Below are 12,856 nucleotides of genomic sequence, written 5' to 3'. Positions count from 1 at the left end.
AGAACGTACAAACTCTGTACAGACAGCACTCGTAGTGGGGATCGAACCCGGATCTCTGGCGCTGCAAGCGCAGTAAGGCAGCAATTCTACCGCTGCACCACCTTCCCGCTCTATTGCACAGTTAAAGGTAGCACATGACATTCTACATAAGTTAAAATTCTAAGAACGGCATTCCCCAGGAAACTATAGGAATCAAAACAGTTTGACGCTTCACCTAAATTAATAAGATCCAGATTGAATTGCCAATTTCCGTATTTGTATGTCTCAAGAGAACTTTCAAGAGAAAGTCAACAATTTAACTGAGTTTCTCACCAAATTCTTCCACAGGCTGGATCACTGGAGATGGCAAAGGCCTTATTTATCTCACAGATCCTCAGATTCACTCAGTGAAAAAACACCAATGGGGATTAAACTTCGCAGACAAAGGCATCGAATACTTTCTCAACTGCCAGCACAAGGAATGCAATGAGATTTGCCACATCCTCAATCTGAAGAACCCTGTCAGGGAGAATGTGGAGGAAACACCTTCAGCATAGTTTTACCATCTTGAGATGAATGTTTGAATTTGTCAGAATCTTGTCTCATCTCCTTTAATGGTGCAGAAGATGATCTTTGCATTGCTCCCAACAACCCACAGGCCACTATTCCTGCAAATGCATCAGGATTACTCTTAATTGCAGGTGGTGGTGCATTCCCTGACTCCGGAGTAGGGTTGCCAACTGTCTCGTCTTAGCCGGGACATCCCGTATATTGGGCTAAATTGGTTTGTCCCGTACAGGACCACCCTTGTCCCGTATTTGACTGCTACTACTCGGGTCGAGGGGACTGTCGGGACGGAGCGCCACATCCGGCCCCGCCTCACCCGTCCCGACATAGTGCAGCCCTTGGAGTGCAGCAGCAGCGCCTCGCCCGTGGCGCCGTCGGTCGGCAGCCCGGCCAGCTGTCCGACCTTCGCTTACCGCCGACACTGATGGCCGATCATCGGTTCACGAGTTGGATGGGGTGCCGGACTCGGCATGCGACGTCGCGTGCCCCCGGCGCCCAAGCCAAAACTCCTCAGCTGGCCCGCCGGCTGGGCTTTGTGTGCAGTCCAGCACCCGGGCCAACTCATCATTCACCCATGCACGGCCGAGTCAGTCAGTGAGGTTGGCAACCCTACTCTGGATGCAGGATACACCTAGTAAATATCTGTGAAGGCAGTGCCACATTACACAGAATAACAGCAGCAAGACGTTCAACTTTACAAGCAAGACTTTGAAAAGTTAGTTGTAGATTGGTTTATGCATGACAACCAATCATATATAGGTTAGCATCACTTACTGTATCATTTATATTAACACCCACTTCCTATGCTACGCAGTTCGGGTAGCAGCCCGGATGCAGTGACAACTAACATGCTACTGTGCTGTTCAGTCTGTTTGTGGATTAAAGATGATCTTATATTACATGCCGTGTATGTGTCATATTTACATTAGTGAATATAGAGCACTGAATATTTTTCTGAATACCTTGTTGAATTTAGGCAAGGGTGATATTTTTATTTGAGGAGTTTCACTTCTCTCTTTTTGAATACTGAATACGAATACTTTACTTTATGTCACATGTGACAAGTCACAGTGAAATTCTTTGCAAATAGTCGTCACATAAAGAGCCTTTATTGATCCTTTCTCTCGTTTCCCCTTCCTCTATCTCCCTCTTCCTCATCTTTTCTTTCTCATCGCTCTTTCTATCTCTCACTCCATTTTTTGCTTCCATCTCTTGCTTCTTTCACTCATCCTATAGTTTCTCTTGTCATGATCTCTCTGACCCTTTCCTTCCTTCCTCTCTCTCTCTCTCTCTCTCTCTCTCTCTCTCTCTCTCTCACTCTCTCTTTCTCTTTTTTCGAATATCCCAAATTCGATCAATCTCTGTATCAAATGCAATCAGTCACAGAGACTCAATGTATTAAATCCCCACCCAGTGTTGAAACTTCAACTCTTCAATCCTATGTGACCTACAGTACCCCTTATTTTGAATCTGGTTCTAAACTCTTCAAATGTTTTTACTTGCTCCATCCATTGAACATTAGTGCTGTATTAGTGTTTAACTATGTAAGTAAAACACTCACATATCAAAGGTACACTAAAATGCTGGAGAAACTCAGCGGGTGCAGCAGCATCTATGGAGCGAAGGGAATAGGCAACGTTTCGGGCCGAAACCCTTCTTCAGACCTTCGTGTACCTTCGATTTTCCAGCATCTGCAGTTCCTTCTTAAACACTCACATATCAAAGATTAATTGCAATTATTTCCTTCCACTCAGCAGACCTATGTATAATACGTAAAAAATAAATGTACAGTTATTAATTGATTATAGTTTTTAGTGCATATTTCTGTATCAAGCTGTATTTTTTTGAACCATGAGCTTGCATTGATGTTATCATTTGAAGATTTGTTTTGTAAATCACTGCTGAATTTCCTTAGGGTTACAGCAATTCTTCATGATTTGAAAATGCAAATAAAAGATCAGCTAAAAATTAGTTTCTATTATTTGGACAATTTTCCACATTGTGTTTTTCGATGCTACTGTTGCTTTTACATTGGAACAACTCAAGGTATGGCTGTTCTGGAAAACAAATATTTGGCACTTCACTTGGGATATTTGCACGGAGCTTTTGGTGTGTCTACTGTCGTCAGCTGTTTCCTGACATACTCAGGGCTGCCAACATTGGATGAGAATTGAGAATGATAAATTGCGGGGGAGCGTAGGGTGTCCCCCCCTCCACGGTAGGGAGCTTTCGCATTTTTCAGCTTGAAATTGTGCAAGCTGGTGCAGTCTTTTAACTTACACTTGAATGCAACATTTATGCTTTAAATTGGATTAGGTATGAATAAGGTTAGGCTAAATTACATTCCTAATTACATTCCACAGTAGAGCCAGGCTCTGATCAACAGGTGCAGCACATGAATGACTATATTCATGTATGGAAATCTGATTATAATAGTAAGATTAAACGAGAACTTACCAGTTTGAAGTTTGATCATTATTTTATGAGGAGTTACGATGAGGGATTACGTGAAGACCCCGACAGCACGCATGCGCGACATACTTCAAAGCAGCGGTGTGGAATCACAGAAACACCACAAAAAATGAAATAAACATAGTAAAGATAAGGAGAACTAAGATACCAGTTGACCTTTATAATTGAGGGTGGGAGTGGAGGGCACATAATCCCTCATCGTAACTCCTCATAAAATAAAGATCAAACTTCAAACTGCTAAATTCTCATTTAATCTTACTATTTTACTTCGGAGTCACGTGAGTGACTACGTGAAGATTTTAAAGCTCTGTGATTTCCATGTAACAGTCCATGCTTCACTCACTGCCGAAGTCATCCAAGGGAGGAAGTATGTTATCGTAATCAAACATGAATCTGTTTATAAAACAATAATGATATTTATTTGAAACAATAACAAAGAAAATAACGCTCCCCCGGGCTTAAATTATATATTTGCAGAGTCTAAAATTCTCTCTGCAAATGAAACAGGTTTTACTATTGGCTTGTTGTAGAATGTTTGGAAAGTTATTTCCATGGACCACCCCGCTGTTGCCAGGATGTGGTCCAATGGCACGTCCATTCTGTTAGCCGCCGATGTAGATGCTGTCCTGGTGGAGTGAGATGTGTAAATATCAGTATAGACTCCAGCAGCTCCCAATACCTGTTTGAGCCATCTAGAGATGGTTTGACACGACACTCGACCATGTGGCTTTTTGTAGCTGACCCATAGTGCCTTTTCTCTCCCTCTGGGATCTTTGGTTGTGTTGATATATTGTAATAGGTGTGTCATGACACATAAACGGGGGTCAGGTGGGTACGCCCGGAATTCCATAATGAGTCCTGAAGGTCCTGGTTTGCTCTGTTTTACCAGCTCCTGAATAGTGAACGTTATTTGGTCTGATGTTATGACCATATTGTCCAGTCTGAGTAGGTAAAGGGACTGGACCCTTTGTGCTGAGACTAACGCCATCAGCATAGCCGTTTTCAGGGTTAGCTGTTCCAGAGTGAGGGATCTGGCTGGTGGCCATCCCCTTGGGTATGTCAGGACAACACTGACATCCCAGATCTTGGTGTACCTAGGTCTAGGGGGGTTTGTATTGAAGATCCTTCTCATTAATTTGGCCACCAGCGGATGAGACCCTTGGCCTGTTGTCCTGGTGCCTGCCCCAGATAGGCTGACAGTGCACTTCTAGCACAATTGATGGTGCTATAGCTCAGACCTTCATCGTGGTGAAGGTTGGACAGTACATTAGTTATGGTTGTTGATTTGTATGTTGTCCCTGTTCTTGAGCAGTATGTTTCCCATTTTCTGATACTGGAGAGATATTGTTTCTTGGTGGAAAGACGGTGAGATGCTGTCATCATGTCCATGGTCCTATTTGACAATCCCAGGTCCAGTAAAGGGAATCTGCAACCCAACAGGTTTATTCTGTCATGGCATGGGTTACTTTCGCCTGAGACAGGGTGGATCAGCAGATCTGGTCCGCTGGGAATGATCATGGGTGGTTCAATGACCCTGTCAAGGACCACTGGGAACAATGGCTGTGTAGGCCAGTCGGGCACTACCAAAATACCTGAAGCAGAGTCCATCTGTATTTTGCGTAGTACCTGACTGATGAGGCAGAAGGGGGGGGAAAGGCATAGAAAAAATAGTTTCCCCAGTTCAGCGAGAATGCATCCATCGCCGCTGCCTCAGGGTCTGTTTCCCAAGCGACATATGTTGATACCTGGTGATTCAGTCGGGATGCAAAGAGATCGATATTTGGTGTTCCATATTGCTTTGTAATTTCAGCAAATGCTTTGGGGTTTAACATCCATTTGGTGTTATCATTGAATTTGCGTGACCTGGTGTGTGCCACTGTATTTAGCTTACCTGGTAGGTAAGTTGCTGATAGCCAAATATGTTTGTCGACACACCATTGCCAGATTGTGTTGACCAAATTATCACATGATTTTGATTTTATCCTGCCCATATGGTTAATATAGGCCACCACTGTGGTATTGTCAATCTGTAAGCAGACATGCAAATGGTGCATAGTTGAACAAAAAGATTTTAACCCGTAGAACGCACCCAACGTTTCCAAATAGTTTATACCCAGTGTCTGTAGTAGTGATGATTCTAGATTAGTCCATCTACCACCTGTACTGGATATGGTATTAGTTGCTCCACAGCCTTGAGCACTAGCATCTGTTTGTATTGTTAATGTTGGATTATTGATGATGATGGGACTGGAACTATACCAAATGTTCTCTTTCCACCATTGTAACTCTGATATTGCTTCGATTGGTAATTTCATGGTTCGGTCAAAGTGACCTGCATGTTGTTTTAACGCTTGCACCTTTGCTCTTTGTAAGTTTTGATAATGCAAAGGTCCAAACTGGGTAGCTGGAAATACTGCTACTAATTTCCTAATTACTCTTGCCACTTGTTGAATGGTTGGTTGATTGTTAACCATTAATTTGTTACAGGCTTGTGCCAATTCTGCTGCTTTTTCTTTTGGCAACGTTACAGACATGTGGACTGAGTTAATTGTGAATCCCAGATAGTCCATAGTTGTGGATGGCGTCAACTTAGATGTATCTGGATGTATGACAACCCCCAAGGTTTCAAATAAATGTTTAGTAGCTAATACTGCTGTATTAGCTAATTCCATGATTTTGCCTATTATCAAAATATCATCAAGATATGCCATGACAATATGTTTTTGTTTTCTTAGTATTGCCAGGGCCGGTTTTAATATCTTGGTAAACAGTCTTGGGGCTGATGTTAGACCATTAGGCAATGATTTGTACTGCCATTGTTGCCCCATCCAGTTAAATTTTAGGTATCTACGATGATCCTTATGACTGGGTACTGAATAGTATGCATCTTTTAAGTCAATGCTTGCCATAAAGTATCCTTTGGAAATCAATTGTTTGGCAGTTACAAATGTTTCCATTTTAAAGTGTATATACCTAACAAAAGTATTCAACGTGGTTAAGTCAATGATGATGCGACATCCACCATCTTTTTTGGTTTTAGTAAATATATTTGATACGAATTCCAAAGGTTCATGATTAGATTTCTCTATGATTCCCTTTGTATGTAACCTCACCAGTTCTGCTTGTCTCTCATGTTTTTCTTTTAGTGAGAGGGTAAATCCCCTTTGGGGTGCATGCTGAACTGGTGGCATATTTTCTTGAATAAGTTCAATTTTATATCCTTGAATACGTTTTAGTATATAACTGTCAAGTGTGATAGTCCTCCATGCTTCCAAAAACAGGTGTAGCCTCCCCCCTGTTAGCAAAGGCCCCCCACCTTTTATGTGCTGGTAGGAACCAGACCCACCTACCTCCATTGTTATTGGTAGAATGTTCACTTCTTGGGCTTCTGGTTCCTTGTCTGTCGAGGTGGTGCTGTGTGGGGGTGGCGCATTTTCCACGGGGTCCGCTCTGGGCCCTGTCCTAAAAAAGACTTCCGGGGGTGGTATGCGGGCCCCGAGCTTTCACCAGTACCATGATGTAGACGCCTACTGGTGGATGCATAGGGGTACTGCCGTCTGGGTTGCGTGGTTTTGCTCGTTCCGGGGCCTGCCCTCATGAGACCAAATGCCTTGGACTCTTCATCCAGATCTTTGACTTGCTTTGGTAAGTCTTTGCCAAAAAGCAGGATCTGTGGCAGTGAGGTCGGCGTTTTACACAGTCCTGCGAATTTTGGGTTGAAGGCAGGTCTTATGGCCTCCTTCCGGAGGTTGTTGATCTCATACTGTGTGTTGCACAGTAGAGCCAGGGTGTCCTGTTGATTGGTTGTCATGTCAACCCTGTCCACGGAACGAGCATATGATGTTATAGCCGACGTCAGGAGCTTCAGTATTTTTTGCAATTTGAGTTCTTGGGTTCGGATACCCTGCCCAATGTACCCCCAGATTTGACTTAACGGGTGGTACATTGAGTGAAATGCAATTTTCGGGAGGCGTCATTGACTACCTGTTCTTGGAGTGGTTTAAAGGACAGGTAGTCAATACTGGCTGCCAGTTTAGGCTGTAACGGCCATCCCGCTCGCGGTGTTGCCGCGCAGCGGTTCACCACTCCCAGCAGCTCTTCCTGATCCTGTACCCCCAGCACACTCCCGTGTTCTTCAGCCAGTGACCCCTGTTCTTGACCAGCCCAGTCCTGGTTACCAACGCTCCCCTCTGCTGAGGGTGATGCGATGGCCAGTGCTTGATAATGCACTGGAGCGGGAGTGCTTGTGCTCCCTTGGCGAGCTTGCCCCATCTCCCGGAGCAAGTCTCCCTGGAGCATTTGCTCCATGAGCCTTTCCATGCGGCCCAAAACGTCACCTCTGCCACTCTCGGGTGGTGAGTCTTCCGCACCGGACTCGTCCGAGTAAACCGGCCAGTCCGACTTCCGTTTAGCCTTGCCTCCAGCCCGCTGCGGTTGTTCGAGCTGTGGTGCTAGCGGCGCTGGGCTTGGCTGTACGGGAATATTGTCGGTGACTGAGGACCACAGCGTGTGCGGTCCAGGTGCCGCCGGTCGTCCCCCACTGCTGGGATCCTCCTGGTCCATCGCAGTCGGACGGGGTACGACCTTCTTTGGTTGTCTTCCCTTGTTCATATTTCTGTAAAGTAAAGCAGAACAAGGGTTCCAAAATACGACCTCAGAGTAAGTTTACTTACCTGGAGGTCCCATTTTTAAACTTGTTGTGGGAGAGATCGTGCTCCCGTCCGTCGCTGTTGCACTGCGTGAGACGCTATGTCGCGCATGCGTGCTGTCGGGGTCTTCACATAGTCACTCACGTGACTCCGAAGTAAAATTCATATTGTTATACATATATATAGAGAAAAAACAGAGAAACAGGGCAAGAGTCGGACTTCCATCACTGTTCTGCAAAAATAAATCAATCAAACTTACCCTTTGACTATAGAAACAAGATGAAAATAATGCTACACATTCAATCGTATATGGTTTAATGAAATTAAGATATATATGTAAAACATATATATGGAAACAGGCCCTTCAGCCCACCAAGTTCAAACTGACCAGCAAGCTACCATACACCAGTTCTATCCTACACGTCAGGGACAATTTACAGAAGCTTATTAACCTACAAACCTGCACTTCTTTTGGATGTGGGAGAAACCGGAATATCCAGAGAAGACCCATGTGGTATTAAGGCAGCAACTCTACCGCTGCGCCACCGTGCCACCCCATTAAATTCTTTTTTTCTGTAATATATTTATTATGGTGTCACGTCAATAAAGATGAACGCATGATTCTGATTTCTGCCCTTAGTTGGATAACACACATCCCCAGTCATTGTGTTTTATGGTTGGTTTTCAACCTCTTCAGTCTGAAGGTCTCGACCCAAAACATCACCTATTCTTTCTCTCCAGAGATGCTGCCTGTCCTGCTGAGTTTTTCTAGTTTTTTGTGTCTATCTTCAGTTTAAACCAGCATCTGCAGTTCCTTCCTACACTCTTTGTTAAGCGAAACAGGTCCTATTCTCATAATATTATTCACCTCAACTAAGTTTTTTCTTCACCTCCGTTGCTACAGAGAATACAATCCCAGTTATCAAATCTTTCTTCAAAGTGAAAAAAAAAATCCCACCCTGGCAACATCTTCATAAATCACCCCTGGATGGTCTCCAGAGCAATTGCACCCTTTCTACAATGTGTCATAGTCTTACAGCATGGAAACAGGCCCTTTATCCCAACTTATTGGTGTAGATCAAGATGCCCCATCTAAACTAGTCCCATTTATCTGCATTTGGCCCATATCCCTTTAAACCCTGTGTGTGCCAGTGTGTGTGAGAGTGTGTGTCAGTGAAGCGGTGTAAACATCCGGAGTGAGCGGAGACTTGGCGATGCCCAGGGAGATTTTTCCTCTACCCCCCCCCCTCCCAGGAATGCGGGCAAATGCTCTGTGTCCAGCTGGGGTCCGGGGGAGGTGAGGGTCAGTGACCCGGGGGTCGGGCATCGGAGCGGAGCCTTAGCCCGAGATTCATCCCCGCGGCTCCGGATGTGTCACCGACGTCCCCTCTCACCCGGTCTGCACCTGACACAGACAGAGCCGCTGCAGGTGAGGGTGTCAGGTGTGAGCGGTGCCTCGGGGGGGGGGGGGGGGGTCGGTGCTGGGACCACTGCTGTGTCTCACCTATCACACCATCTGCACGGGAGAAACAAAACTACTTTTCTTTCCCCCCAAATCATCCCGCGGGCTGGTAGTTTGGCACCCCTGCTTTAAACCAATGCCCTCAAGTTCTTGACACATATCCCGGGGAAAAAAACTATGCATTCACATATATTCCCCTCGTGGTTTTTGCTCACCTCTAAAAACTTTTTTGCTTTATTTTGAACTTCCAGCACCTGCAGATTTTTGAGCGTGAGAAATTTGTGATCAGCGTGAGAGCATGAGAATTTTGTGAAATGCGTGACTCTCACGCTCAACGCATCATTTGAGCCTCTATGAGGTTCAAGTGACAAATAAATTGTATTGTGTATTGTGTATTGTGTGAGAGTTGGCAGCCCTACATACTGTAGGTTGACTCCTGGCTCTTGTGAGGACCTTATGCAGAGTGAGATATTTCCACTGAAAATTTTTGATTCAGGATGCCCATGAATGCTTCAACCATTTGTAATCCAATGACTCGGGTCCACCTTCACTGAGGCCGGAGTGATTCTGGAGCATGCTGGTGTCTTCCACGAATCACAACTGGGATGTGGAAGCTCCTTAGACTGCCTGGCTAAGCAGCAGTTAGAATAGCAGGAGTGATCTCAAGCCCTTTCGCCCAGCAGAAGCTTCCAAGCTCGAAGGGCCGAATGACCTACTCCTGCACCTATTGTCTATTGACTACTGGTCACAAAAACCATCAACAGTCTATCTATTCTATTATAACCTGTGACGTCAATGGGAGCTGAACGGGGCTTCAGTGAGAAGCTAAGCTAGACCATAAAAGGTCATAAGTCAGTCCAGACCATAAAAGGCCCAAACAAGCATTAGGATTGTGCAGGTTAGTTATATATTTTGATGACATGGTTTAAGTGAGGCCTGGGAGGTATTCCAGTAATATATAAACTACTTTGAAATCAGAGCACATTGGCCAAAAATATTAACATGTGGCATATTCGCTGGGAAAATGCAGACCACAGCAGCTGGCAAGCCAAAACATTTGCCTTTCAAAATTAAATCTATTGTGCTTTGGCATTAGTCCAGTTTAGTATATCTGCCTGTGTATATGAGTGAATAATTTGTCAGTCACGTGAATCCTTTTCTCTCCCATTTGGCCTACAGTTGCAACATGTTTTGGATTACAGGGCAAATGCAGCACCCTGCAAACTATTGCAAGTGTAAATACTCATCAGACATATCTAAACCCCATAGCAAATTCCCAAGTTATTGTAAGACACACCCTACAACACCACATCAATCCTTAATGGATTTTCAACAGTGCAATATGGGGGTGGCACACAGCTGTATAATGAGAAAGTGTTCGGCAATCGAGCAGGATTACCCAGAGGAGTAATCCTCCTTTTCAGAGACTGTTGGAAGCTCCATGAAAACTCGGCCGCTGCCAGGTGAGCTGGGAGCGGGCTCGGATTACACTCGCAATCTCATTGCACACACTGTCCATCAACCATAGGCATTTGGCATATTGACCATTGTGAGGGGAAAAGCCATTTCAGCTGCTACCAAACTGAGGGGGTCATTCGTTACTGCATACTTTTCACTGGTCACTGCTACAATTGTATTTCTGTCCTTTCGTCAAGCAGTGGCAACTGTGGCCACTCTGGGTTTATTTGAGATTTGCAGAAATAGGTTTGTAACTGTGAATATCAGTACAAAACAACTCGAATATATAGAGGGGGGGAGGGCATCTCCTTTATTATGGATAATTTAGTATAAGAAAACTGAATGGTATTAATGATCCCATCAAGAAGCAGAGTGTGTAATAAGATTTTCCATTTGTCTTTTTAACGGTTGTTGGGCTGTTTAGAACCGCCACACTGCAGCCGTTTTAGCCGCATGAGCTAATGATACCTGTCACGCACACGGGCATTAAGAAAGGCTTGGGGAGAAAGAACAAAAAGTGTAATTCATCGGATAACATACAATGTTTGGCCACTGTGCACATGAATGAAGGCGACAAGAAAGCCAGTGGCCAAATGCAGACTATAATGGCCATTCTGTGCAGCCCTCTTCTCCACAGCCTAAAGAAAGTCACACAGCAGCCCCCACCTCAAACAATTCCCACCGACGCTATCGTGTTCCCTACAAATTGGGGTTTAGTGGCATGCACATTCACACCGTGCAGTTTCCCTACTTGCTCCTACCGGTGAAGCTGGGGTTGGTGTTAATTGCTACAGCTCTTGGGGGGGAAATCCTACTGCACGCTGTTCATTAAAGATCACCAAAGCATTTCACAGTGACACAGGTCAGTCACACTCACAGCCCGAAGGTATCGCCCGCCGACACTGGGAGTGCATGGAAAGGCGGCCCACTTATCATTGCATGGTTTAACAACAAAAACGGGTAACTTTTCTCTGGTGTCTTCCTAAGAGCGTGAAATGGTTTACAGAGTAAACTACAGCTGAACTGCAAATCAGCTGTGTCTTACAATCATCAAAGCAGCAGCGGGCACTTTTTTTTGTGCAGGAAGGAACTGCAGATGCTGGTTTAAACCAAAGATAGACACAAAATGCTGGAGTAACTCAGCGGGACGGGCAGCATCTCTGGAGAGAAGTTTCGGGTGACGTTTCGGGTCGAGACCCTTCTTCAGACGGGTACTTTTTGTTCAATGAAGAAATGCACCAGAGATGATCTCTGTCCTCAACACTTCAACGCAATCTCTACTTTTATTTAAGAGACACGAGGAATTGCAGATGCCTGTTTACAACAACAACAAAAGTACACAAAGTGCTGGAGTAACTGAGGTGGTCAGGCAGCATTTTTTGAAGAACATGAACGGGTCGAAACCCAACTCAACCTTTCCACTCCCCTTACCCACTCTAACTTCACCCCCCTCCACCCTCCACTCACTAAACAAGAAGGATCTCGACACGAAACGTCGCCCATGCTTCTCTCGAGAGATACCGCCTGACCCGCTGAGTTACTCCAGCATTCTTGTGTATATCTTCGGTTACACCAGCATCTGCAGTTCCTTCCTACACAAAAAAAGTACCGGCGGCTGCTTTGATGATTGTCAGACACAGCTGATTTGCAGCTCAGCTGGAGTTTGTGTTGTTTATTTTCTACCTTTTTATCGGTGTTATTTTTTTCTTTGCCATTTGTTACACGTGTAGGAAGGAACTGCAGATGCTGCTTTACACTGAAGATGGTGAAGTACCTCAGCGGGACAGGCAGCATCTCTGGAGAGAAGGAATGGATGACGTTTCGGGTCGAGACCCTTCTTCAGACGGAGAGTCAGCGGAGAGGGAGACAGAAATATGGACGGGTAAGGTGTAAAAACGAGGCATCAAAGAGGACGAGGCTCAAGGAAAATGTAGAATGGATCATTGTTAGCTTGGGGAAGGTGACTACAAAACATACAGATATAACATTTAATCCGGAAGACAGTCAGATTTGTTACACCTGACAGCTCGGAGACTCTTTTCCTTGTGTGCTATGCGCCTATTTATATGCATACTCAATATTTGTTTCGACTACCAACGTGAAGTATCAAGCAGGGCGCTGGAGCGATCATCTCCAAGTTTGTGGATGACACAAAGCTGGGTGGCAGTGTGAGCTGCGAGGAGGGTGCTATGAGGCTGCAGGGTGAGTTGGATAGGTTGGGTGAGTGGGCAGATGCATGGCAGATACAGTATAATGTGGATAAATGCGA

The 12,856-nt window shown here is 45.0% G+C and overlaps 1 protein-coding gene and 1 long non-coding RNA gene across 3 annotated transcripts in view; both read left to right on the top strand.

Annotated features, from left to right (window-relative positions):
- Nucleotides 1-765, top strand: part of alpk1 (alpha kinase 1) — a 137,984-nt gene extending 137,219 nt beyond the window's left edge. For both annotated transcript variants that reach the window (XM_033018729.1, XM_033018737.1), the window contains one exon: nt 328-765. In XM_033018729.1, the coding sequence (XP_032874620.1) occupies nt 328-536 (209 nt within the window). In that variant the 3' untranslated portion in view covers nt 537-765. The remainder of the gene's footprint in view (nt 1-327) is intronic.
- Nucleotides 766-973: 208 nt separating this feature from the next.
- Nucleotides 974-2,507, top strand: LOC116971493. The gene is made up of 2 exons (XR_004411506.1): nt 974-2,116; nt 2,272-2,507. It is a non-coding gene; the product is annotated as an uncharacterized LOC116971493 (long non-coding RNA).
- Nucleotides 2,508-12,856: the final 10,349 nt, after the last annotated feature.

The sequence above is a fragment of the Amblyraja radiata genome, chromosome 1 (assembly GCF_010909765.2).
Source record: "Amblyraja radiata isolate CabotCenter1 chromosome 1, sAmbRad1.1.pri, whole genome shotgun sequence".
Taxonomy (NCBI): Eukaryota; Metazoa; Chordata; class Chondrichthyes; order Rajiformes; family Rajidae; genus Amblyraja; species Amblyraja radiata.
Note: the sequence above shows the minus strand (reverse complement) of the source record. Positions and strands in the feature narration are given on the sequence as shown.